Source organism: Choloepus didactylus, chromosome 10 (assembly GCF_015220235.1).
Source record: "Choloepus didactylus isolate mChoDid1 chromosome 10, mChoDid1.pri, whole genome shotgun sequence".
Classification (NCBI taxonomy): Eukaryota; Metazoa; Chordata; class Mammalia; order Pilosa; family Megalonychidae; genus Choloepus; species Choloepus didactylus.
The window spans coordinates 100,370,826-100,398,646 of NC_051316.1; the positions used below are offsets into that span (position 1 = coordinate 100,370,826).

Genomic DNA, 27,821 nt, shown 5'->3' on the forward strand with positions numbered 1-27,821 from the left:
TAAATTAATCATGGTTTATTTATACAATAAAATACTTATACAGCAAATAAAATAGATCAAACCACCAATACACACAACAACATGGATGTCAACAGACATTAGGTTGAATAAAAGAAGCCAGACACAAAAAGTACATACTGTTCAACTCCAGTAGTGTGAATTTCATGAAAAGGCAAAACTAATCAATGGTGATAGAAGTCAGAATAATAGCTGTGTGTAGGGGGTTGTTGACTTTGAAGGGCACAGGAGAGCCTTCTAGAGTGCTGGAAATGTTCTATGTCTTCATTTGGTGGTTACTTAGGTTTATTATACATATGTAAAAATTAATAGATCTGTGCACTTAAGATCAATGCTCTTTATTATATGCATATTATACTCCCAAGGGAGAGGAGAGATGTACTGCCATACTGTCCTGAAACCCAAAATACCAAGCCTGAAGTTGTGCAAGCATCTCAAAAGCCCATTTGACTAAAAGAATAAATATTGAGAGTAAAAGTAGTCTTTCGACTAAGACTGAGAGAAAAACAAATTTAAATTAAACACAAATAACAGGTAAGATGGAGAGAAAAGTGTTTCATTATAGCATCTCTAATAATGCCCCATAAAAATACCTTTTAAGTTTTAGTAATCTTTAGTGCCATTCACACATAGCTATTTTAATTTAAAAGTCCATTTTATAGGAAAAGCCTAATTAAATAGAAAAGTGGGTTGTAGGAGTGTCTAATGTCACATTTTTCTTACTCAGACATTATTAGAAGATTGGATTACGTGTACTCTAAAGTCCTTTGCATCTCTGCTATTCTTCTATAATTTCACTTCTTCAGTTCTTTGCTTGCAATTATATTTAGCTGCTACCAGGTCAACATTGGCATCACTGTGATGTTCTGTGATATTCCATGGATAGGGGCCCACCTAGTCAAAGCAGGACTAAGAAAACTCGGATCCACTGGGACAGATTTTTCACGTTTCCCAGCCCCTTTGACCCTCCGTCCCATGGATGGGGAATTTCCCCCTTATGGGTCCCTTCCGTACAAGCCGGAAAACTCATCTTCCCATCGTCCCTTGGAGCTGGAGTACAGGCACGTGAGCTAGGCTGCACCCATCAGATGTGCATTAGAGATGACTTTAATTCTAAGTAGAGCAAAGTGAGGAAGGGGGCACCACTCAGAAACCATTTTCTAGTAAGGCTAGCTGTAGAAGCAGCCAACTTTTGGGGCCACAATAGTGGGTGCCATTGGAGATGCCTGTGCCTGGTGGCAGCAGTGGCATCTCACTGGGGTAGTGGGTGTTCCTTCTGGGGATGAGCATCCGTCTAATTCCCTGGCTCTCCCAGTGGTTCCGTGAGCTACGCAATGTCCTACAATAAATTGCTTCCTGCTTAAACTGGCCGGGGCAGGGTGGGGGGAGGGGGTTCCATTGTTTACACTAAGAGCCCTGAATGAATCACCCACCAAATCAAAACACCAGGAATGCTCATATTGTGAACATCAAGATCATTCACTCCAAAGAGGTCAGCTTGGTACATTTGCAACAAGTTTCCATTTGTAAAATTTCCTACATAGGCTTTCATACAAAACACGGTCCCCCAGTCTAGTCACCTGCATTTAAGAGAGGAACGTCCCTGGACTCCATCCATCCTCCCCTCCCCTCAGTCTTTTGCTTGGCCCCAGCCTCCTCACTGTTCTGCAAGCATCCAAGTCTTCCTGCTGTAGGCTATTGTCCATTCTACCCCAGGGCACTCCTAAAACAAGATCTAATTGTGTTTCCCTGATTAAAATTCTCTCCAAAGCCACCATACTGCTTCTGCACCTCAGGGCACAACCTCTTGGCAGCACCCATTAGGATTTGGCAAGCAACTCACACCAACTCTGACTGATTTCAGCAAATGAAGAATTCATGGAGCAACCCCAGGATGAAAGGAAAAGCTAAGGTGTTGAGAAGGCCAGGAATCTAGGATGCCCCTGGGATACTGGAAGCAGGAACTAACAATCTTTTCAGAGAGACCAGCTATGTGTAGGAATCACAGCCCGCCATCTTCAGTCTCCACGTAACTCCACTCTGGAGTCAAACTACAAGGACAGAGTGTCTGACTGGCTGGGATTGATGCTCAGGCCTCCTCCTTGGCCAGGACAAGGACACTGACAGACCCACCAAGACTGAAATTAATGATGGGGGCCTGGGGATTCTCAGACAAAGTAGGGGTGTTAGCAGAAGAGGCAGAATAGATACTGAGCAAGCAAGAACAAGACACAGATACACCAAGCTCAATTCCAGAACCCTGAAGGATTCTTCTACATCAGAGCAAGCATCCTCTGCCTTCAACAGTGCCCAGAAGGAATGCTGGAAGCAGCCCCAGCCAACTAAGAAAGAAACAAGGATTTTCTGGACTGCAGGACAGTAGACTTAGTTCCCATGACCCTCTCCTGCACCTGATTTCTCCTATTGTTTCTGGACCATCATTCTTTCTGAGGAACTCTAAGCCTGTAATTATGGAGTACAATGGGCCCTTTCCCTTTTCGCCTCTTGCTTTACCCCTTTGTCCTCTCCTCTGTCTTTGCTGGCCATGGGGAGCCCTTTGGCTGGGGAGATGTTCTCAGTGTTAGGACTGGAGGGAAAAGGGGATGTACAGCCTAGAATCACTGCTGCTCCATCTCAGGTCTCCAGAGTGAAGCAGGAGAGAGCAGAGTGGAGTGGCTTAGAAAGGATGTCACACTCACATTGTATTTATCTTATTGAGTTTTTTGTTTTGTTTTGTTTTCTTGCTTATTGTCTGTTTTACCCCACTGAAATAAGAAGTCCATAAGGACAGAGCTTTTTCTGTCTTGAGTACTCAGTGCTGTCCCCAAACCAATGAAACTAACTGGCATGAAGTAAGCACTTAGGAAAATAAATATCTGTGATTTAATGAACAGCATGCATGTAAAGTGGAGGCTACACAGTTCCATCCCATTCTTCTGCATTTGACCCTGGGCCAGACAGGCAAGATCAGGCCTGGCACTGAATCAAACCAGGAAACAGGGAAAGCTGGACTGTCAAAGAGCATAAGCTGTACACTCAGACCTGGGTTCCAGCCTGGTTGGCACCCAGGGGGCACGTTACTTAACCACCTAGGTTTTAAAATGGGGATTATTTCACCTACCTTGTACTGTTGGTGTGAAGATAAATGAGAATTAAAAGTGTAAAACTGGCACACAGTAAGTGCTCTCCTCCCCACATGGCTTTCATCTATGTTGTACCTTCTGTTAGGGAGGAAGTTGTTTTAATCAGATGGTGGGAATGGAACGTGTACTTGGGGATTGTGTACTTTCAGAGATCAGCCTGGAAATGGTAATGCCTAACCCACAAGGAGAAATGAAGCATCAACAGTGAACATTTACACCATGAAAGGTTCCAGGGATCCCAGTGGGAAGTCTCATGCTGCAACCGCTATCACACCTAGCTTGTGGCTAGGAGAAAGGCCCTTTCGCTGTTGCCTCGGCTTGTGAGGGTGGGACCAAAAGAGATACATAGCAGGCAACTTTGGAAAGAGAACTTTATTTAGCCTCATGAGAAAACCTCAAGATCTGGATGGGGACTGAGCTCTGGAGTTTTCCAACCAATGGCATAGAAAACACCCAATCATTCTCCCCACATCCTCAGACCAGGGTCTAAGTGGGGGTTCCAAGAACACCCCATCTCCTTGCATCCTCACAGATTCAGGCAATGCATTCTTGTTGTACATTAGATTCTCCTGCTTTCTGGATATCTCATTGAACAGGAAACTTAATCAAACCAACATTCTAGACATTCACATCAGTTCTGATCTGACACACTAGCCACTATTCTGGAACATTAACCAGGAACACAAAATTCTGGATCACCAATCAGAAAAATCAATGTTCTGGAGAACCACCCAGAATTCTAGAATGGAAGAAAAAACTTCCTAGCTTTCTAGATTATTTAATCATGAGTTCTACATCTAGAATGCCTATATTAGAAGTCAACCAGAAATCTGATACTCTAGGTTGTCAACTAGGGGCCCAATGTTCTGACATGCCAAATGAGAACTACTCCTAACATTCCAGATCATTAAACAGGAATTCAGCATTCTAGAATGACAAACAAAAACACAATATTCGAGATAATCAGTGAGGGACCCAAGATATAAATGTCAGCTCCAACACTCTTGATGTCAAACCAGAAACCCAACATTTAAGACTATAAACCCTGGCCTCAGCATTCTGGAATGACAAGCACAAAGCTCCACCCTCTAGAATGCTGCTGCCCTGTCCCTCAGAGTTCTCTGGGTGGCCACTCCACACCAGGCCTGTGGTCCAGGCTGGGGCTGGGCACATGGAAAGAAACATAGGGACAGGTCTTGGTGTTGAGGCAGACCAGCTTCTTCAGCGTGGCTGTCTTGACAATGTTGAAGCCTATCTCACCACCAAACGTGCTGGACTTCCAGTACTCTGGAGAACAGACGGGATTCCCTAGGAGGCCCTTGAGGGAAAAAGGAGCCCCAATTTCTATCATACTCTCCCCAAAGATGGAGTTTGGATGGCACTTCTCAAGAAGAAGCCCCGGGTAGAACTCCAGGGCATCGATGTCTCCATACAACTCCTCCAGCTCAGCTGCCATCTCCTTCTCTCCTACAAAGAGAAGCTAGGTCAGAGCCACGGTGCCAATAAGGTAAGTCTCGGGAGGGAAAAATTCCCCATCCACCTTTACCTGGGGAGAATAAGGAACTCCAGAAGAGTAATTTGAGCAACTGAGCACATGCATAAAATCTAGCCCAGCTGACACTGGGGCAAAGGGCCAGGAAGGAAAGCACAGATTGATCTTCCTCCAGGGTTGGATCTAAGGAAGGAATGTGCTACTAAGGAAAAAGTCAAGTGGCCTGGATCTGCCACAAAATAGCATGTGACCAGGAGCAACTCACCTCACTTCTCTGGGCCCTCACTACCTGATCTTACAACAGGAGAATGCTTCCCATCTTACTTCCTTCACAGGCAGGTTTTAAGGCCTTAAACTAGTTCAAGCCTCTTCATTCTACTGAAGCTCAGAGATGTAATGTAACTTGTCTGGGCTCACATGGAGATTTAGTGGCAGTGTTCTTTCTGCCACTCTAGACTGTTTATCACGGGAGATTAAAGAGTGAGCGCTCTTTGGCAAACCCAAATATTGCTGTGTCAGGATTATGGGGAACTTATCCACTGGTCCCAGGAACTGCCCAACTCAGTGAGACATTTTCAGAGAGTTACCAAGGGAATGCAGACATTGAGCTTTCCTGAAGGACTTTCCTCAAGTCCTTCCTCCATGAACTCTTGCAGTCCTGTATCAGGTCATACCTGCTCAAAACCCTTCAATGACTCCCATTATCTGTGACAAGGGATCCCCAGTGTGACTGCCCAATAGCTGGGGATCGTGAATATATATATATATATATATGTACAGATTCTTGGAACTACCCTGGCCTACTGAATCATAATCTCTGGGAGAGACATCTGGGATTTGGTCATTTTAATCAGTTTTCTAAGTGATTCTTATGCAGCTGATCCATAAATAGGCATTTAGGAACCATTAGACAGAATAAAACCCAAACTCTTCTTAATGATATCCAATATTCTATCCAATTTGGCCCCTACCTCCCATCACTAATCATCCACATATGCCCCTTGCTCCAGCCACACCTACCACTTAATGTTCTTCCAAATAGGTGTTTTCTTTCTGACCTCTGTGCCTTTGTACTTTCTGTTCCTCTCCCTAAATTGCCCTTCTCTTTATTCTCCACCTGAAAAATTCCATCTATTCTGCAAACCCAGCTGAAAAACCACATTCTCTCCCTGAGCGGGTTACTTACTCCAACATCCCTTTCCCCTCATCACTCTCACAGACACAGTGCATGCCACCATACATTGTCCAAGTGTGTTCGCTCTGTGTATCACTTTACTGTAAGTCCCTCAAGGGCAGAGGCTGTGTCCAGGACAGAGCTGCTCACCTGTGAGCTCCTGGAAAGACGTATAGGGCTTCATGGCAAACCTCTTGCGGTACTCATTGAAGGGCTGCAGCCGCAACTCTCGAGACTCCCTGATAACCTCCGCGGCCACATGCAGGACGTGCTGGTTTATGTTCCTGCCGCCACCGATCTGCCAAAAGATAAGCACAGCTGTAGTCTGAGAGCCAGGCCAGACTGTCCCAGAGCCTGTGTTAGGACCCCAGGAAAAGGACTGCAGGTCAGGAGTCCTCCCTGAGCTAGAACAGAGAGCATGGCTCAGCCTAAGTCACATTGCTGGGGATCTGGCCCCAGATCTGCCACTGTCATGCTTTCAGGCACCCCCTATGAGTCTCATCTTCCTCATCTTTAAAGTGTGGAGCGTGCCAGGAGAACCTTTCTGGGGCCCACCTTCTTCCCCAACCCTTTGAATCTAGGTGGGAACACACACACACACAAACACACACACACACACACACACACACACACACACAGGCCCTGTTAAGGAGAATGCAGGAACTATTAGATTCAGCAGCTAGGACTCTGCAAAGGCCAGCACTGCCACAGCCAAGAGCTCAAGCAGATGTAGAGGGTGCCCTATCTCTGGAGAGGAAAGTTGGAGGGGCAGAAAGGTCTCTGAACCAACAACAGATGGGAACAGAAGAATGGAAGAGAGTACTAGTTTGGGGGTCCAAGAACTGAAGGATCAGTTAATAAATCTGCTCTATGGCTTTCCTGAGATATCTTTTAAACTATGTTCTGGCAGAGCTGACATATGTTTGTCACTCTCCAAATCAGGTTTGTTCACAGAACAGAGATTATCTCTTAAGGGATCCTGCTAAGGGACCTGTTTTTACTGCTTTTTATTCTCTGTATCATAGTATTGAGATTCAAAAAAATTTACTGAGCATCTAATATTTAAAAAGTGAGCCCCGGAGGATCCAAGATGGCAGCATAGAGAGGAGTGGAAGCTAAGTAGTCCCCCTGGAACAACTGAAAAAAAACCAGAAACAACTAGTAAATAATGCAGAATAACTGCAGGGGGACAAAGGTGACCGCCCACTCATCATACACTAACCTGAATTGGGAGGAATGCCCGAGATCACAGCATAAAATCTGTAAGTAAGAACTGCAGATCCAAATCGGGAGACCCCTCCCCCACAGCCCAAGTTACAAAGCCTTGTGGTGCCAGAGAGAAGCTTTCTCCCAGCAAGCGAATAAAGCTCAGCTGAGCTCCAACTTGGGTTTTAATTAGCGAGTGTGAACTGCTCACTACAAGCTATGAATCCCCAACAAGTAGACAGAGGCTTTGGGTGACGACTGACCTTGGAGAGCCGGAGGGTCGCCTCAGACTAGCTCTGTTCCTTTTTTGACCCAGTGGAGAAAGCCTCAGCCATTTTCAGTTCCCAGTTCTGTGACCCAGACGGGTGTGGCACAGGCAGAGAGAGACCATTGAAATGCTAATGATCTCCCCCTAAGGCGTCTATCTTCTGTAACAGGAAAGGGTGGGGCCCAGCTCTACTACCTGCCTTTCATTCAGAACTTACACCAGTCAAGAATTATAGGCTAATCTTTGCATCAGGCAGAGAGCACCCCTGCACGGCCCGGCAGCCCAGGGCTTCCCTTGAGGGATGATGCACACTAGTGCAATAGCACAGCCTTCCCTCAGCAGAGGTTCTGGAAGATCACAGCTGAGAAGGGGTGCCTGCTCGGAAAACCCAGGGACACTACATCAATGCCGGTGGTTTGTGGGTCAGTGACAGAGAAAATCTGGGGCAAAACTGAAATGAAGGCTTAGACTCTTGCAACAGCCTTGAATCTCCAGGAACACCTGGGAGGTTTGAATATTAAAGCTGCCCTGCCTGCCTAACCACCCAGACACATGCCCCACATTCAGGGCAGACAGCTCTAACAACAAACCCAAACTGAGTTCACCAACTGAACCCCACAAAAATCATTTCCCCACACACCACAGAGACAGAGTTGGGGAGAACTGACTTGAGCAGTATAGATGACTCGCAGACGCCATCTGCTGGTTAGTTGGAGAAAGTTTACGCCATCAACTTGTATTTCTGAAAAATTAGATTGGTAATTTTTTTTACAACTTGAAAGAACCCTAACAAGCAAAGCAAATGCCAAGAGGCCAAAAACAATAGAAAATCTTAATGCATATGATAAAACCAGACAATATGGAGAACCTGATCCCAAGCACCCAAATCAAAATATCAGGAGAGACACAGTACTTGGCACAATTAATTCAAATAATTACAATCGAGGAATGAAAACATGGCACAGGATATAAAAGACATGAAGAAGACCATGGAACAGGATAAAAGGGACATAAAGAAGACCCTAGAAGAGCATAAAGACAAAATTGCAAGAGTAAATAAAAAAATAGAAGATCTTATGGAAATAAAAGAAATTGTTGGCCAAATTAAAAAGACTCTGGATACTCATAACACAAGATTAGAGGAAGTTGAACAACGACTCAGTGTCCTAGAGGTCCACAGAACAGAAAATGAAAGAATAAAAGAAAGAATGGGGAAAAAAAATTGAAAAAATCAAAAAGGATCTCAGGGATATGATAGATAAAATAAAACATCCAAATTCAAGACTCATCGGTGTCCCAGAAGGGGAAGAGAAGGGTAAAGGTCTAGAAAGAGTATTCAAAGAAATTGTTGGGGAAAACTTCCCAAACCTTCTCACAATATAAATACACAAAGCATAAATGCCCGGCGAACTCCAAATAGAATAAATCCAAATAAACCCACTCTGAGACATATTCTGATCAGACTCTCAAATACTGAAGAGAAGGAGCAAGTTCTGAAAGTAGCAAGAGAAAAGCAATTCACCACATACAAAGGAAACAACATAAAACTAAGTTGTGACTACTCAGCGGCCACCATGGAGGCGAGAAGGCAGTGGCATGACATATTTAAAACTCTGAGAGAGCAAAATTTCCCACCAAGAATACTTTATCCAGCAAAACTTTCCTTCAAATTTGAGGGAGAGCTTAAATTTTTCACAGACAAACAAATGCTGAGAGAGTTTGCCAATAAAAGACCTGCCCTACTTCAGATACTAAAGGGAGCCCTACTAACAGAGAAACAAAGAAAGGAGAAAGAGATATAGAGAATTTTAACAGACATATATAGAACCTTACAACGCAAATCACCAGGACACTCATTTTTCTCTAGTGATCATGGATCTTTCTCCAGAATGGACCATATGCTGGGACATAAAACAAGCCTCAAGAAATTAAAAAAAAAAAAAAAAAAAAAACAGTTGAACATATTCAAAGCACAATCTCTGACCACAGTGGAATACAAATAGAAGTCAACAATTTTTGAATTGTAACTCCACTCATTTACTTTCTACATGATATAAAATACACAAACTCTAATGACAAATCAGTGGTTTTGAACTCAATGTAAAATATGTAATTTTTGACAAGAACTATATAAAGGTGGGGGAATGGAGGAGTATAGGTACATAGTTTATGTGTCCTATTGAAATTAAGTTGGTATCAAAGAAAAACAAGATTGTTATGGATTTAAGAGGTTAATTTTAAGCCCCACAGTAAACACAAAGAAATTGTCAGAGAATATGACCGTAGAGATGAAAAGTAGAGTATGGGTTAAGAGAAATGGGGGAAGGGGCAATGGGGAGTTAAGAAATGAGTGTAGGGTTGCTGTTTGAGGTGAAGAGAGATTTCTAGTAATGGATAGTGGGAAGGTGATAGCATTACAACATTCTAAATGTGATTAATCCACTAATGGAATGCTAGGGAGGGGGTGGAATGGGAAGATTTAGGGTGTATGTATGTTTCCACAATTGAGAAAAAAAAAAAAGACAGTCTAAATAGATGACAATTGAATGCTAAGGATGACCCTGGATGGGATCTGAGGATGGAGGACAAGAGGCTCAAAGGGACACAGTTGAGACATAAGGAAAAGGAAATATAGAATGTAAGCTCTATATTATTGTTGAATCTCTTGTACTTCTTAGCTGCGCTTAATGAGATTGCATAAAAGAATGTTCTTGTTCATGGAAATTGTATATGTGAATTATAGTGCTTGTTCAAGGATGTGTGCAGCTAGCTCTCATGTTCAGACGACAGAGCAATAGATGATGGATGATAGATAGGGAGAGAGAGAGGGAGGGAGGGAGGGAAAGAAATAGCGGTGTGACAACATGTTAAAGTTAGTGGATCAGGGTATCAGGGGGGTCAGGGAACGCTGGAGTTCTGTGTATGGGATTTGTATTATTTTTGCAACTGTTCCTATAACTTTGAATTTATTTCAAAATAAAATTAAAAAAAAAAAAAAGTGAGCCCCTAGTAACTGACCACTACTAGGAAGCAGAAACTCAGAACTAGAAGGTAAGAGCAAAGTGTCAAGTCCCTCCATTCAGAAGAGATAAAGCCAATCACAGGAACACAGACCACATCTGTTCTTTCTTCTTCCTTCTGCCAATTTGCCTGGAGGGGAAAGGTCATTAGCGAAAATCTTCCCAGAAAACCATGGTTTAACTAAACTTAGAGTTTAACTCCTGTGAAGGGAAGGAAAATAGGGTTCAAAACCCAGGCAACCTGATGATATAAAGAAGGCTCCAGAAAAAGATTCTGATGCATAACAGTTAAGCAGCATTGGTCTCAAGAAAGCGCTATTGCTCAAGATGAATTTATAATGTTAATGCCTAAGAAAAAGTTCTGTTTAAGGTAGAGAATGTGTAATTAGGAGGGAGAGAGGAAAAACATTGTTGCAGGCAAACAAGAACCTTAGAGCAAAAGAAGCAGAATCTGGTTCCAGTCCTGGCTCAACCAAAGCTATGAAGCATTGGGCAAGTTACCTGAGCTCAGTCTCAGTTTCCTCATGTGTAAAAATGGAAAAAGTAAGAGCACCTATCTTGTAGGATTATAGTAAAATAAATGAGACAAAGCATGCAAAGCAGTTATTGGAGTGAGTTACATAATAATCCCCAAGATGTTAGCCATAAGTGATGAACATTAGGGGAAATTCTGCTCTATTATTTCTCATACTCTTTTCCATATCCTGAGAGCAACACACTTCTGTCACACTTCTGCCTTGACCCAAGTACCATCCTGGGCCTTTTCACACACATCATCCTGGTCATTCCTTGAAAATGCTTTGGAAGCCACACAGCACCACACAAATGCTATTGTCTCTGCTCACTTCTGTGTCCCACAAAGAACAGAAACCATAAACCAGCCAGCAGCTGCCCACTGGTGGCAGCACATGCTAAGTGCAGTCAAATTACAGGAGGAAACCTAAATCTATATGGTACCACAACTTCAGGATAGAGCTCAGGGACAAGGATTAGAGAGAAGCAAGAGAATGAGGGTGAAATGAGGGAGCCAGAGAGCAAGGATGAAGGAGCTGGGAGCATCCAACTCAGGGGAAAGGGACCTGGGAGGGCATCGATTAGGAATCCCAGGGAAAGAGGCCTATGATTTAATACACCAGGCACTTCTGCATAAATTACCTTACCCTGAATGTCCTCCTGTTTCTCAAATCACCATGCGCCTTGACTTCCAAGCCTTTGCCCCCATGCTGTCCCCTCTATCTGGAACACAATCATCCCCTGCCACTAATGCCACCTTCTCCCAGACACCTTTTTCCTGGCAAACCCTTACTCGTTCTCCAGATCTCCATTCAGGCATCACTTCCATACCCATGATCCCCCAAATCTGGGTCAGAAGCTCCTCTCTGAGCTCCCAGAGCACCCTGGGCTTTCAGTATTATGGTTCTTATCATGCTCTTACAATTTTGATAATATCAGAAAAGCACTTAGCACAGTGCCCAAGACATAGTAAGTGAACAACTGATGTTAGCAGTAGTATAACTATTATTTATTTCTAGGATGTAAGCTACAAGAGAACAAGTACCCAAGAACCATATCTGTCTTGTTCACCACCATAACCCCAGTACCTGGCATATTGTTGAATGGACAAAGGAACCAAAGAATTAACTAAGGAATGCTCACAATCACCATCCCCATTTTACAGAAGAGGAAACCAGGATTCGGACCCAGGCCTGTGGGATCCCAGAGCTACCCACCCTAACCAGTGCTGCCTCTGAGGCTTACCCGGCCAGCACCCTGGCGAGAGAAGGCATCCACCAGGGCCTCGACTCCGTAATCCAACAGCATGGAGGTGTTGAACAAGAACTGCTCGTAGCTGTACTCTTGGGAACCCACCCGGAAGGAGTCGGGCATGAGCGGGTGCCAGTGGTAGAGCTGGTTGAACTCCACGGCAATGCGGTTGCGGTACTGGAACTGGGCATTGAAGAGCAGCTCTGGGTCAAACTTGAGGTGCAGGAAGTAGCCACTCAACTGCTGCACGTACTCCTCGATTACAATCTTGATGGTCTCCCCTGCACACGGAAGGATGGAAGAGGGTCAACAGAGCACAGAGGCTTGGGAAGCAGGTCAATTCATGGAAAAAGAGATTCTTGTTTTTTACTTCTTTCTTCTTGTTATTATTATTTTAAATTTTAGTTGGCCACTTTCCACTTTGTCTTTTTGTAATAGGATGCCAAAATGGAACTTTCTGTCTCAGTTTTGACTGAGATCCCAAGACAAGACCAGCCACTCCCATGTTTCAAAAGAAGCTTTCTAGGCCAAGCTAAGCAGGACGTGCAAAGAAGGCATCTAAAGACTGGTTTTGTGGCTCTTTGGTGATCACCGTCAGTCAGCCATTAAAAGAGGTTGGAGAGACCACAGAAGATGGGAAAGTGGAAGCTTTGCTTAATGAGAGCTTGCAGCATGCTAACCCCTCAGTGAGTGAGGGGCTTTGAAAAGACCACTCTGACAGCTACTGAAGAAGGTGCCACTGAGGCATAAGGAGAACCTAGTACCCAATATATCTGAAAAGATATATTTCTTATATGTTCTTATATATAAGAATTCTTATGAATAGATTTCTTCCTCTCCCCTGTCATTAACCATCTATAACAGTGAAGTGTCAAGGAAGAAGCAAATTGAACAACCCATAACAAAATGAAAGCTGGTCAGCTAGATATTAAGAGAAACTGATATTTTGGCTGATTGGCCATCAGACAAGTTGGATTTTTGCAAATTGATCTGGAGCCAATAGTTTAGGAACCAGCAGACCTGAGTCCAAATCTTGGCTCCACTGTTAACATGTTACCACAGTACTTAATCTCTTTCCTTATCAGTAAAATATTTTTAATAGCAGTAGGATAATAATGGTTGTGAGGAGTCCACAACAAATGCATCTAATCTGCCTGGCAGAGGGCCTGGCACACAGTCAGGGTCCATACATGTCTGCTAGAAGTACAGGTACTAAGTGTAGGCATGAGGGGAGAATCCCCTCCCCACACTTGCACATCACGAAAGATCAGACTGCAGCTTGTAACCCCTAGTGGTAGACTGAATTATGTATCACAATTTAAACATGTTCTTAGTCTTAACCACTTTCCTGTGAGTGTAAACCCATTGTAAAGAGGACTTCTTGAAATGCTATTTTTACATAAGGTATAGCCCAACCAAATGAAGGTAGGTCTTACTCCATGTTACTGGAGGCTTTATAAAGAGAAGAAACCAGAAGCCAGAAGTTGGAGAAGGCCACGGGGAGAACCCAGAAGTCAGATGAAACCAAAAGAGCAGGCACAAAGAGAGATCGCCATGTGACAGGAGTCAGTGATGCAAGTCAAAGAACCCCAAGTTTGCAGCAAGCCAGTGCCAGAACGTTAGACTGCAGGGAGAAAGCATGGTCTTGCCAACACCTTGATTTTTGACTTCTTGCCTCTGAACCCACGAGCTAATAAATTCCTGTTGTTACACTGGTCCCCTGAGGGGTATCTGTCATAGCAGCCTGGCAAAGTAAGAAACCCCTCGCCACTCAGGAAAGAGCTCCCTTTATGACATGGTAGAAAGTAGCATGAACTTGGTGGTAGCCAGACCTGGTTTCAAGTCTGTCTCTGCTGGGTGGCCTTGGAGAATTCTGAATCTTAATTTCCACAAAGATAATCATATCTGGCCGATAAGGTTGTTGGGAAGGGCTAAGTGAAGACCTGGATGTACAGTGCCCTAGTATGTCCTGCCTTGGGTCACTCACTTTGCTGGGCAGCCACTGGCTATAGAATTTCCCTCTCTGGTCAAACTCTCTGCAGTGCTGGGACTTCAGGACCAGCTCCTCCTTCCTCTCCAGTCCATTCCTGTCCTCAGTGCCTGACTCTTCCAGGCTCCAGTGAATCAGGCACTATAATTGGGACTAGCCATGCCCAGTGATGGGTGGAAATGGGGGAAGGTGGTTACTGGTGACTCAGAAAGAACGTAGTCTGGACAAGGGTGTCTGGGGCCAAGCTACTGGGCAGGAAACCATCTGACATTTTAGGATGCAGACTTGCCCCCCGTGGAGGACATAAAAATATCCTATCCCTGAGTCACTCAGAAGCTTCCAAATTCCAGAAAGGCAGATGCACACAGGGTAGGAAACGTGAGGATTCCTGAAGGCTGGGCAAGCTGGGGTTTGGCTCTGCACACACTGGGGATGTTGTTGCATGCATCTGGGTACAATACAACAAGGAAATTGAAATTTGGAGTGGATAGTCAAATTTTCTATATCACCCAGCTAATAGTCCACCATCATGGCCACCCATTTTCTGAAGGCCTGCTCTGTGCCAGCTGCTTTCCCATTCATCATCTCAACACATCCTTACAACCATCATTATTCCTGATGTACAGATTTGGAAATTGAGGCTCGTGGAAGTGAAGGAGCCTTCTCAGGTTCTCATACTAAGCAGCAGAGCCAGGACTCTGACCGCAACTCCCTGTCCCCAAGCCCACCCGTCTGGGGTCGGCTGGTTTGGATCCTCACCTATGAGGATGAGGCGGGCCGTCTGGAAGAGCTGCTCGTCGTCCCAGGTGGGGTGCTCGGCCTTCAGCAGGTCACACACACGGTTGTGCTCGCGCAGCCAGAGTGTGGCATACAGCATGAGCCCAGGAAGCAACCCAAACACCTCCTGGCCCACAGCCATCTGGCTCCGAGGAGGCACGCCCTGTGGGTAGTGCATCAGCACGGGCGCCTCCTCCACAGACGGTGGGTACATCTCTCCACCCAGCACCTACGGGATGGGGCCACCTGGCAACTTGAGCGCAGGGTGCCTGCACCTGCCAACGGCTGACACCCTCCCACTCCTAGTTACAACTCCCAAGTCACAGCAGGGCAGCTGCTCCATCATCCTTAAATAGGGCCTCTTGGTTCTACCTCCTAAATCTCTTTTAAAATTGGCCCCCTTTCCTCCATCCCCACTACCACCACCTTCGTGCAGGCCACCCTCATCTCCCACCCTGAATCCCCTCCAGAAGTGGGCTCCTTTTGTCCACTCCTACCCCATGACAGTCCATCTCTGCAATGCAGCCAAAGAATCCACTTAAATAAAAAAAAAAAAAAAAAACCACAAATCTAATAAGTACCCTGACTTAAAAATGTTTAAGATCCTCCCTCTACTCTTGGCAGAAATTCCAAAATCCTCAAAATGCTCCCACAGACGTCTCCACCTTCATCTGGATGCATTCTTATCCTCAGTTTCTAGGTTCAGCAACACGCCCCTTCTTTCACTCCCTCTAAGTCACCCAAGCTGCTTCCCACCCCCAAGCCTTTGCACGTGCTAAGCCCTCGCCTGGAAAAGCCCTTCTCCCTCTCTTCCTGGCTACCTCCTGCTCATCCTTCATGCAGCTCTCGGTTTATTCATAACTTCCTAGGGAAGCCTTCCTGATCCTCTGAACACTCTGTGGCCCCAAAGATTCTCCTTGGTGGCACTAATTACATATGCAATTAATTATTTGGCAGTTTCTTCATTCAGTTGATAAACATACATTGAGACCCTACTGTATGTCAAGGACTGTGTTTAGCCCTAAAGATTCAACTGTAGACTTCCTGTTCTTGTTTTTGTTGTTTGGTTTTGCACTGTCTGGTGTGGTAGCTGCCAGCCACATGTGGCTGTTGAGCACTTGCAAAGTAGCCAAACCAAATGAAGAACTGAATTTTTAATTTTATTTCATCTCATCTAAGTTTAAATTTAAAAACGGATACTTCAGTTACTGGAAAACTTTTAAGTACGTTTAGAACAACCTAGGTAGGTGAATCTACCTTTTCAACTGTAAATTTTATGAAATTTAAATACAGATCAGGCATTTCCAATGAAAATTTAGCAGCAAAATGAGATATACTGTAGGTATAAAATACATGCCAGATTTCAAAGATTTAGCAGTAAAAAAAGAATGTGTAATATCTTAATTTTCACACAATTACATATTGAAATGATAATATTTTAGATATATTGGGTTAGATACAGTGTGTATATTAAAATGGATTTCATCTGTTTCTTTTTACCTTTTTTAAGGTGGCCACGAGAAAGCTTTTAATTACATATGTGGCTTACATCATATTTCTATTGGACAGCTCTGGTTGAGAAAAAAAGCCTTCACGAAGCTTTGTCTGTGGCCCCTGTGAGCTCCCTGTGGGCAGGACCCATGACCATGATGTTCCTTGTTCTGTCACCTGTGCCAGGACATTGTAGTGGGATAATTGAATAAGTAAATGCAGCCTGGGAACATCCATGTCCTATGGAGCCCCCAAAACCCACCTCCCAAGAGGACACAAGAGGCCATATCTGCTCCCCGTCTGCCTCTCTTGCCTGGCACCTTCTCCCAGAGACTTCCTGTTGCCCCCAACTCTCTCTCCTCCTAGCACACCCACCAGCTCCTGCAGCTGGCCCTCTCAGGACACCACCCAGGACCCCCCACGGCCTGTGCCAGGGAAGATCCTGGGAGGCCCTTCCCACCCCCACCCCCAGGTCCAGTGCTACCTGGTACTTAAGTTTCCCATCCTTAAAGAGCCGCAGATGATACTGACGTTCCAGATTGTCTCCATAAATATGGCCAAGATCCACCTGTGGACAGAGAGATGGTCCACTCGGATTACCCAGTCCTGCCCCACCAGCAATGACCTGTTGTGCCAAGGTAGGTCCCGAAGAAGTCCTGGACTCCTCATGTGTACTCACCCCATGGCCCAAGGCCTTGGTGAAGCCGGGACCCATCTTGCCAGAAGTTTTGAAGAACTGGTGGGTGAAGTGTTGTGCAAAGAAGGCAAACATGAGGTTGGTGCCTTGGGGGTCAGGTATGAACTTCCTCCTGAGCAGGAAGTGATGGACCAGGAGCTGAGCATCTGGCAGCTGCTTCTTCCCTGGGTGGAGGAGATAGGAAAGAGCAGGAGCTGCCTTCCGTCTGGATCTTCCTATACTGGGACCTTCCGGGATCACCCGGCCAACAAAGCCAAGCAGGAAGCCAAGAGCACCCTTTGCAGGCCCACCTCCCTCCCACCTGATGGCCCCTTGAGCCTTCCTCCTTAACAAAAGACCCTGCAAGTATTGATGGGTGAAATGCCATGAGACCTGGACTTTGCTTTAAAATGCTCCATAACAAATAAGGTGGGAGGGCAACCAATGAAATAAGATTGGCAACTTATGGACAAGTGTTGAAGCTGGGAGATGGGTATGTGGGATTCCTTATACTTTCCTCTGGGGCAAGGCAGTCTGTGTTTGAACCTGGCTGTGCCATTCACCAGCTGTGTGAACGCAGGTAAGTCATTTGGTCTCTCTGAGCCTAAACTTCTCATCTGTAAAATAGGGCAAAGGATACCTATTTTATACAGTGGATATGAAGATTACATGAGATGATTAAGCGTGGCAGGGTACTATTGAGGTAGGATCTAAATCAAGGGTCTGCAAACTTTTTTTGTAAAAGGCCAGATATTAAATATTTTAGGCTTTGCAGACCATCCCGTCTCTATCACAACTGCTCAGCTTTGCTGTTTAGCATGAAGGGAGCCACTAGTAAGATGTAAACAAATAAGTGTAGCTGTCTCCCAATAAAATTTTATTTACAAAAACAGGAGGTGGGCTGAATTTGACATGTAGGCTGTAGTTTTCTGACCCATTGTAAATGATGCCAATCTTTCTATGTCTGGGATAAAAACATGAAGTCATCTGGAAGCAGGTATCTGTCAGAGAATAAGCACTTGAGAGGACTTCCTTAATTACATAAATGTCAGAGGAGTTAGCACCCAATGCCCTAGCCAAAAGGAATGATAGAATTTTTTATGTTCTGGTAAAAGCATCCCCTCATGTTACCTCTTATGAGGACCAATGTTGAAGGTTCAAGATTAAAAGAACCTCTCTGGATTAGGATGTCCAACTGGATTCCACTGGCAGAAAAGGATACCAATCACTCCAAAAGGAACTCAGCAAAAGGGAATTTGGAAGGGGTGGTCTATGCCCATAACCTTGAATCATCACTAAGGTTGACTTTGGTTAAGTACTGATTCCAGCAAAGTGTTGGCAGAGTCCAGAAACTCTGCTAGACCTGACAATGATTATGTTCTGCAAAGAGTAGCTAAACACGTGAGTGCAAACCATCAGAGAAATACCCTTGAAGCCTAAGTAGGGACTTCAATACATATGCAAGATTCTGAATCTACAAAAGCACACATCCATGGGTCTGCACAAACCAGCATTCAACAGTGACACCATGTGGTAGCAACTAAAATTATGGCAACCGCGGGCTGATCAGCCTCTCCTGTCCTCTCTGTACTTAAAGCTGAACTGATGGCTCTGAACGGAGTAAAACACCAGGTTATTAGAAGTAATATGGATGGAGTAGGAAGAAGGCCTTAGGACAAAGACCCTTGCCAGTGAGAAGACATGGAGTTCTGAGCAACTGAAAAAATATAAATATGCCTTTATTTGTACCCTACCCTGATGAAGCATGTGAAACCATTTACAACTGTAAAACAACAGGCACCAAGCTAGCAACCAATAAAAAGCAAGCTTTTCCTTTCTTCCCCTTTCTCAACTTTCAAGGCATCCCCACACCAGCAGGGTCCCACCTCATTCAGAAGGCAAGGTTCAGGCAAAGCGGCAACCTGGAAATATGAAAGCACTAGTCTGACTCTGCCACTGATTTTCTAGGTGACCTTGGGCAAGCTCCTTCACTGCCCTTTCCTGTCCTCATTCTGGATATGTCATATATCTAGTTCTGGATACGTCATAAGTCTTGCCTTGGCCCACCCATCTGTGAATTGGGTCAATAATTGCTCTTCTACCTGCTTTTCCCCAAAAGGAGAACTGCAAATCTCTTGTGATCCCCAGGCCCAGCCCCCAGCCCCCAGCCCCAGCCCATCTCCATTACCTTTGGTTCCCATGGGTGTGGGGCAGTCTTGGGGCACAGCGGGCAGAACGCGAGTGTAATAGCTCACGTTAGAGAAGGACTCCCAGCTGATGTAGTCATGTGCAGAGTTGTAGGTAGGAGGGCTGGGGATAAGGTTGGAACGTGCTGCAGAGGGTGAAAATAATGATGACAAGGGGGTTCCCACCCCCCACCCCCAGTTACATCCCCTCCCCCCCCACCCTTGAGTTGAGACTTGTCTTATCTGGCATCACAGAGTCTCCCCACCCACTGCCCTTATCAGACATCAAAAGTCCTGAGAACCGGCGGCCATCTTGTTCTGATGCTCCTCAGATTAGAGGGACCCTGCTCCCCACCCACCTGAGAGTACCAGGCGCATGAGCATGTCACGGATGAAGGTGGCATTGACAAATTCCCAGAACCAGCGCCCATGCGTCAGCAGGAAGTGGAGGAAAGAGGGGCTGGGCCGCAGGGAAACCCGGAGCCAGGTCCAGAGCTCAGCTGCAGGGGCAGTGGGAGCCACTCAGTCAGGCAGTCCGGGCTGGACCAGCAGTCGCCGGAGTGGAAGGTGGGAACTGGGGGTGAGGGCCAGGAGGGAACAGGGTCACGCATAAGGGATGGGGAGGGAGGCTGGGGTTTGGGGAGGATGACATGACAGAGCTAGAACCAAAAATGAGAACAAGGGACATGGCCAGGGAATGAGGTCAGGGCTGGGCAGTGAAGACCCACCACAGAGCCCACACCTGGGAGTGAGAGCTCATGACGGAGCCAGGGCTGGGAGCGTCAGAGCCAGGCGAGGAATGAGAATGTGGCCATGGCCAGAGACAAGGGCAGGAAGTGGGGGCCCGAGAGGAGGAGCCCATGGGAGCAGGAGGGGCCCAGGAGAGAAGGGGTGGGGTAGGGGGCTGGAGGTCAGCTCACGGACGGTGCAGTTGGGGCCGGAATAGCCCGTGCGGGTGCAGTCACACTGGTAGCGGTCAAGGCCGTAGCGGACACAGATACCCTGGTGCTGGCAGGGGTAGTAACAACAGGGGTTCACTGTGGGTGAGAAACAGGGATCAGAGACCATTCTTGGGTGATCCCTGGATCCCTATCCTGCCCCCAATGGGGAAATGGGGGGCCAGGGGTATGGATTCAAGTTCAGGCTCTGGCCTTAATTACTGAGTGTCCCCTATTTAGACTTCATTGTTGCCCTCAGGGCCCTCCCTGTTTCCCCAGCTATTCCCCCAGCTACCAGCATAAATCCCCCAACCCTGCTGTTTCCAGGCTCTGCTCTGGATCTCCAGCTTTGCCCACTTCAGGCCTCAAGGGGAAATAACCCCCCTCGTCCCTGCTGTCACCAGAGTGGGGTCCCTGCTGACCCCAAGCTATGACATCAGAGGCTTGGAAATAGCTGATAAGACACCGAAGCCACAGGCTTCTAGATCATTCGCTTCCTGCCAAGTCAGGGCCCCGCAGCAAAGGGCAGGGTTTGTGCAGTTCAGAAAAGGGACAAAGATGGTGGGGAGGGTGTTCCCCCAGCTCACAGCCCCCCAGCCCTGAGCACTTGGACACTAGGAAAATGAAGCCTCCCACCCATCCCTCCACTTTTGCAGGAGGAAGGGAACAGCAGGCTTCACCGTCCCCACTTTGCATACAGGGAAACCAAGCCCAGAAACGAGGAAACCCAGAGGGGTCACCCACAAGTGCCATCCCTTCGCTTCCACCCCACCTTCACAAGCTCAGCAGTCAAGTCCACAGAAGGAAGTTTTCCAGAACCCTAGGATGGTGTGGGTTTGAAGCAGGTAGGGTGATCCCCTAGTCTCAGCTGCCTCAGCCCCAGTTCCTGAGGGACCCAGACTTGGATCCCAAGGAAGGTCAGGGACCAAGGGAAGAGGAAAGAAGTGGTTGGAAATTCTGGCATCAGCCCCTCTGCTTCCTGAACAAACCCCTAGAAGGAGGTTATTCCTTGCAACTAACCCAGTCTCACCGACCATGGCCCCTTGCTCAAATCGATTCTGCCTCAGTGATTCTCCCAACACAAAAATTAGAGAGTCCTTAGAGCTCATTCAAGTCCATATCCCAGCACAGAGCCCTCACATGCTGTTCAGCTAGGGAAACTGAGGCTCAGGGAGAGGTGGCAACTTGGCCCAGGACACAGAGCAGAGCAGGGGCTCCTGCAGCCCCAGGACTCCAGGCTCTTGGCAGGAGGCTCCTTCTCCAGCCCCTCACAGCCAATGCCAGGCCCCCTCTGCCAACACACGTATTTCCTTAGCTGGGCTCAGAGCCAACATTGCAGGGAACTTCTATTCTCTGTGTGATTACTGGGGGTCAAAAGGGTAGCGAAAGGAGGGGGCAGCAGCCTGGGATGAAAGTTGGGTCACCTCAGGGAACTGCGATCCTAGGACACAACCTTAGACAAGTCTTGACCCTCAGTCTCAGCCTAAGGGCCTCCTTGCCCCTACCTCAGAGAAGGCCCCCAGCACCCCACCTGTTTACACACTGACACACATACACACACACACACACACACACACACATGCACGCACGCACCCGTGCGCACAGGCAGCAGGAATCATGCAAATAGTTTTGTTTAAGCTCTGGTGACTCCCCACTGCCCCACAATGGGGGGGCGGAGGGAGGGGTCAACGGGAAGAAGCTGGACACAAAGGCCTTATCAGGCTGACCCAGGCAGACCTGGCAGCCAGGACTCAGGGAAGGGGCCTGCAGGACCCCAGGCTTCCCCTTCCACAAGCCCAGGAATGCCAAGGGGAGCCTCTGATCACGCCCCTAGCTGGCAGGGATCCAGTCCCTCGATGGAAGATTCCTCACCTTTTCCTCACCCCTGCCCCAGCTCTCCTCGTTTGCTTCCTCCTGCTCACAGCACTGCGCTCCCCTGTCTGATTCACCTGCTGGGAGCCCTTATAGCTCCCCTGGGCCCAGCTCCCAACTCGGCACACAAAGTCCTTTGTCACCAGTCGGTGCACACAGGGGCAAAGGTCCACCCCTTTTCTGGGCTCAGTTTCCCACCCTGTCATAGAAGGGGTCTCAAAAGGTCCTTCCAGCTCAACATCCTTGGCAGCCCCTTCTCCTAGTCCCAACGCTGAAAGGTTTTCATCCTTTAGCCAGCTAATACATTTCCTCCAAAACTACCTGACCCTCAGGTAGACTGAACCAATGCCTTGTCCCCAGCAGCAAGCCTCTCCTAAATATCCACGCTCGGCTCCTGCCGCTCTCCCTCTCCCTGGCGCCGGGTTCCAACGTAACCTGCTCTGCTCCACCATAAACCCCCAAGGGCAAAGGCCACAACTTCCCATCTTTCTCCTCCCCCTGACATGAGCTGTGCACAAAGCTGGGTCTTAACCCAGGTCCTGGAGAAATCCAGCTGCTAGGGAATCCAGATGCAGTGTCCAGATGTTGACAAATACACGTTGAATTAATAAAATGAAGTGAGGAAACTGGCCAACCCCAGCTGGGGTCAGGACTCTGGAGTCTAGCTTGAAGCCCTCCTGCTGTAAGTCTAGAGCTCTGCCCCAGCAGGCAGCAGAGCCGGATGCTCCAGACGCCAAAGCTCCCGCCCACATCCTTCTACTAGAGAGAGCAATGTATGCAGAACTGAGGCTCCTCCCTCCCAGACTGGCTGTCCAGCTTTCCCTGCTTCCTCCTTCACATTTTTTCCATAAACACCAGCTGCCCCAGGGCAGGAAGATTTCTCTCCAGCAAGCGGTCAGCTGCCACTGAGGCCCCAGGGGTGCCAGGTGGGCAGAGAGGAGATTGGGTGGTCTGCCTTCCCCAAGATGAGTTTCCCTTGGCTGGATTATACAGTTGGGCCCAGGACGCCAGGGCTTTGACTGACCAAGTCCAGGACATTGCAAACCCACCACTCATTTCTCCTCCCAGCACCCACTAGGTGGAGAGAGGGCTAGAATCCCCATCACATAGAAGAAGAATGTGAGGCTCACAGAAGGCAGGAGACTTGTCCATGCCCCACTGCTTCAAAGTTGCAAAGCCAAGATGTGAAGCCCCTTCTCTTTCCCTACCCACTTCCCACCCTCCACCCCCTCCCACCCACAGAGGTGCCCCAGGCCTGGATCTGGAAAAGAGATGGGGAAGGAAAGTCACCTTGGCTCACAGGCTGGGAACAACCATCACCCTTCCTTCATGGCAGACCTGAAAATCCCAAATGAATATAGCTAGTATTCCAGAGGAATCACCATCCCCTGCCACAACTAGAGCCCAGAGAACTATTCATACAGGGAGGTCTTCCTTCAGTCTAACCTAAAGCCTGCATGCTTTCACACCAGCCCAGCTCTGTGCTCAGTGGAGGACATCCTTGTATAACAGACCACGAGGGAAGACAACTGGGGAGATGCAAGCACTAGGAGCCTGAGCACCTAAAACAGGGCTAGACACCAAGTAGGTGCTCAGGAAAGATGTCTTAGCTCTGCTCCTGATTGGCTGTGTGTCCTTGGGCAAATCCCTTCCCTGCACTGGGCCTCCATTATCCCATGAGGATAAAGCAGATGGGCTCCAAGGAAGCCCTGCTCTGACATCCTGCCCCCAACTTGTTCTCTACTCTGGGTGAAGCCAATCTATCCCTCTCCATTATTTGTATCAATATGATTGCCCCTGCCACATCAGCAGAGAATGTACAACTCGCTCTCACTAAGCCCTCGACAACCCCGAGGTGCAGGTCATCAGCACGCCCAGACTACACGTGAGGTGAACAGGACCCAAAGGCCAGTGACTGGTCCATGTTCACCCCAACGAGGACCGTCCAGGATGGCCGGGCTCCAGAACCCTTTCCAAGGATTTGGGCCAGGCAATGTCCCCTTCCCACTGGCCCCAGCCCAGGAGTCATGGCTCCAAGCTCAGGGCTTAGCGTGACCAGGGGTGGGGTGCAGCAGGGGAACACCAAGCCCTCCAGGATGCGGAGGCGGCAGTCTGGGAGAAAGGCCCATTGAAGAGGCTGGACTAAAATCCCCTAAGAATAATATTTAGAGAAGGTCCAGGAGCCTGGCATCTGAAAGCACAAAAATAGCCCTGACTAGCCAGGCCTGGGACCCCAGCTCCTACAGGTCAGCAGCCAGAGGCCAGGCACCACCACACCGGGCCTGGACAACGGGGCCCAGCAGCTGGAAGAGCACAGCTGGAGAGGACGGCCCCTCTCGGGCTGCAGGCCCAGCCGATGCTGGAGATAGGAGCAGGGAGGGCAGCAGGGAGGCCTTGGCTCAGGCTGGACTATCCACACCCAGTCCATGTGCCAGGGTAAACTGACCTAGGGCCCCTCCTCCTGGCGTGGAAATCTGAGCCTCCAGGTCATCTCCAGGTCATGCCCTATCCCTGGTCAGGAAAGCCAAACCCAGGGGCTGGAAGGGGTGAACCTGGGCATCAAGAATCTCCTGGCACAGCCTTGCCCTCCAAGCTGGACTCCATCTCCTCCCCTGCAAGAGAGGCAGAAGCAACACTCTCTACCACCATCTGCCCCCTCCGATGACTCTGCCACCCTCATCTCCAGGAGATCCACCTTTGCACCCCCTCTGGGGACTAAACACAGGCTGTGGCTTCCTGGGGCAGATATCAAGCAGCTTGGGCCTCAGTTTACCCACAGCCTGGGAAATTCAGAGGCAATCCAAACCCTTTGACCCTGCACCCCATTTGTCTTGCCATCTGCTCCTCCCTTGACCCCCGCAGCAGCCACTTGAGTGGTTCCTGGGCCTCCAGTCTCACCCCCCCTAAGCCATCCATCCAACCTCACCCTTCTGCTCCCAATTACCCTCAGGCCAACTTCTGAGCACCTCGCCCTGGCAAAGGCCCCTGTTTCCCAGAACCAGCCTCATGTCCTACTGCCCCCTGTGCTCCTGCCTTCCTCCTGTAGTTCAGACCTTTGTGCCTCGGCTCATGCCATTGCTTCTATCTGAAAGACCTTTTTCAGGGTGCCCCCACTTCCTGCCGCATCCAGTTCACAGGTCACCCCCTCCATGAAGCCCCCCTCAACTCCTCACACTGAGAGGTAAATGCTCATCCCACCCCTGAGCTCCACAGACCCCTGAGCTGCCCTCAGTCATGGTCCTGATCCACATAGACTGTGAGCTCCTCCCCACTCTGTATCTCCAGATCCCAATCAGTCTGGCACAAAGCAAGCCCTTTGGAACATTTGTGGAGTGAAAAAACAATCCCGTTTAAACACGATATACATGCAAGTAGAAAAGTTAAGAAAAAAAAAGGCGGAGATCACAAGTGTTAGCGAGCAGACATGGGTAGACAAGCGTGGGAGGAGGGGGTGCCTTCTGCACCCTCAGGCCTGAATGGGGACAGATGGGGTCTCAGAGGGGGTGCTGGGCTGGTCAGAAGACTGACAAGTAGGGACAAGTAGGGACACTAGCACAGCCTGGGCAGCCCCGGATCTGCCACCGCTCGGGTCTTAGACAAGTGGGCTCACCCTCTACACCCATTGGCAAAATGGGTCTAACACATCTCCCTGGCAGGGCTATTGTGAGCACCAAAGAAGTGGATGCCTATAGCTGTGCTGTGTAAAGTGTTAAAAGCTGGACATATAAGTCTTCTCCACTTCTTTCCAAACTCTTGCCTGGAGCACCCTCCATCTTCTCCTTGACTTCACCAAATGCCACCCACTCAAACCCCCTCCTCCAGGAAGCCTGGTCTAATTTGCAATTCACATGGAAATCCTTCATCTCTCCTCCAGAGCATGGAATCCCTAGAACATCACAGCAGAAAGCTCAGATCCCCTCTCCCCACCCATGCACCCTCACCACCATTTTACTGGTGGGAAATGGAGACCCAGGTCACACAGCTGGGTGATGGTGGAGGCTATGTCCGACAGGCTGCCCCTTCCACCACCTCCCCCCATACCTCTAACCCCCACTACCACCCCACCCCCCACAGAGAGGTATGCCAGGGGAGGGAGCTGCCTGAGCAGGGAGCTGAATCCCACACCTGGAACCTCATGCATGTGGGGGGCCGGGTGGAGAGGGGGGTGGATTTCACAGCTCTGACTTTCCCCATCATCCTCTGGATGATGGAAACTAAAGGGGCCCAGGGTCCATAGAGGAGGGAGGGAGCAAACCGTCCAAGCTCCCGGTGGAAAGTTCTTGCAAAGTGCTTGGAGTAAAATAGACCCTGGTTCAAGTCCTGCCTCTACCATGCACCGTGTGGCTTTGGGGACATCACGGTACCCATGTGAGCAATCGGGAGCTCATGGGTGAGGATTAAACTTCAGGGATGCAGCCCAGCTCTCTAAATGTACCCGAGGTCCTCACCAGAGACCTGCTACCTGGGGCTGGGAATCAGGATGGGTCCACAGAAAGTGAGAGGCCAGAGAAAGGGAACTCGTCCTCAGACCGCTTTTCCCCTGCACCTCCTGCTTCCTCCCAAAGAGGTCCCCACAGGAAGCAGTGGAAGTGTTGGGGACGGAGGTGGCTTGACAGCTGGAGGCCCAGGACAGGTGAGGGGTCTGGAGAGGGGCTGTCCCTTCTCCCAAAGCTGGCCCGATATGCTAGTCTGCCCCCCACCCCGCCAAAAAAAAAAAAAAAAAACACCCGGTAGCCCCTTACCCAAGGCCACACCCCCAGTCTTCAGAGAACCCCCATCCTTCTAACAGACTCAGCCCCTTGTCCCATCCTACACTCTCCAGGCATCTCCAGCAGAAAGGGGAGGCTGGGCCCGCTGGAGGGGAAAGGAGAATGGGACGGGCCAGAGGGGCGGAACCAGCAGCTTCCCGGGGGCGGGGAAGGGGCCACCTACCCGGCGTGGGCGCCCCGGGGCCCGCGAGCAGGACCCGGGGCAGCGGTGGCAGTAGCAGCAGCAGGAGCAGCGGGAACCGGAGCGAGAGAATCCGCCCTGCAGAGGGAGAAAGACGAGGGACTGAGCCTGGCATTCAAGGCTCTGCCAAAACGGGGAAAGGACTCCTGGGTGCTCTGGGGCACCGGGGCCGGACTCACGGCTCATGGTGCAGGGGCGGCTGGGGTGCGGCACGCAGACTGCCGGCTCCTGGGCTGCGTCTCTTACACTGCCCCGGGAGCCTGGGCCCGGCTGGCCCGCCCCCGTCCCACCCCTCTCGGGGCTCCGCCCCCACCCCTCCAGCTGTCACCTCGGCCACCGCCCACTTCCTCTGTACCCGTCCCAGCAAAGACATTTTATTAATTATTGTATAATTGATGGTACGGAGATTATTCACCCGAAATCCTTGAGGCTCTTAATCTTTTAAAAGCCCGGTGGGCCGGAATTGCGTCCATTTGGTAGATAGGAAACTGAGGCTCGCAGAACTGCTGTGCAATGCTGAGGTCTCCCAGGGCTTAGGGGCAGAACCGAGAGTACCTCAGGCTGGAACTGGCTGGTCTGAACCACACCACCTGAGGCTCCCCACCCCCATTATCCCCCAAGAAAAAGGGCTAGAAAAGGGGCAGTCCAGCCTGGTCTGCACATGGTTTCCTTCAGACAGCTCCATCAGAGGGAACTTCCTTCCTCCGTGGGCTGGACTCTGTCCTCTGAGGCCACAGATCTCTTCATGAGCTTCTGCAGCCTCCAAGTCAGGCAGAGCTGAATTCAAATCCAGACTCCACAGCTTACTAGCTGTGTCACCTTGGACGAGGTACTCACCCTCTCTTGTCCTCAGTAT

At 48.7% G+C, this 27,821-nt stretch overlaps 1 protein-coding gene across 6 annotated transcripts; it reads right to left on the reverse strand.

Annotated features, from left to right (window-relative positions):
- On the reverse strand, positions 1-27,821 carry PTGS1 (prostaglandin-endoperoxide synthase 1). 6 transcript variants are annotated; one of them, XM_037797778.1, is made up of 11 exons: positions 27,803-27,821; positions 26,948-27,043; positions 20,126-20,242; positions 19,565-19,705; positions 19,208-19,351; positions 17,023-17,204; positions 16,828-16,911; positions 14,835-15,081; positions 12,080-12,366; positions 5,978-6,125; positions 1-4,628 (listed from the first exon to the last, which is right to left on the reverse strand). In XM_037797778.1, the coding sequence occupies exons 4-11, from the start codon at positions 19,587-19,589 to the stop codon at positions 4,273-4,275; spliced, it is 1,473 nt and encodes a 490-aa protein (XP_037653706.1). In that variant the 5' UTR covers positions 19,590-19,705; positions 20,126-20,242; positions 26,948-27,043; positions 27,803-27,821; the 3' UTR covers positions 1-4,272. The 6 variants fall into 6 exon arrangements, with proteins under 6 accessions (XP_037653706.1, XP_037653707.1, XP_037653708.1 ...); XM_037797779.1 differs by lacking the exon at positions 27,803-27,821 and adding an exon at positions 27,145-27,214; XM_037797780.1 differs by lacking the exon at positions 27,803-27,821 and adding an exon at positions 27,145-27,213 and having other exon boundaries at positions 14,835-15,015; positions 26,948-27,067.

What these genes read in the sequence shown, in the direction of transcription:
- PTGS1 (XM_037797777.1), bottom strand. An exon ending in CGGCCCCAACTGCACCGTCC is followed by an intron (nt 19,706 to 20,125) that starts GTGAGCTGACCT and finishes CTGCCCCTGCAG; the next exon opens with CTGAGCTCTGGACCTGGCTC. An exon ending in CTCGCCAGGGTGCTGGCCGG is followed by an intron (nt 6,126 to 12,079) that starts GTAAGCCTCAGA and finishes ATCTTTTGGCAG; the next exon opens with ATCGGTGGCGGCAGGAACAT.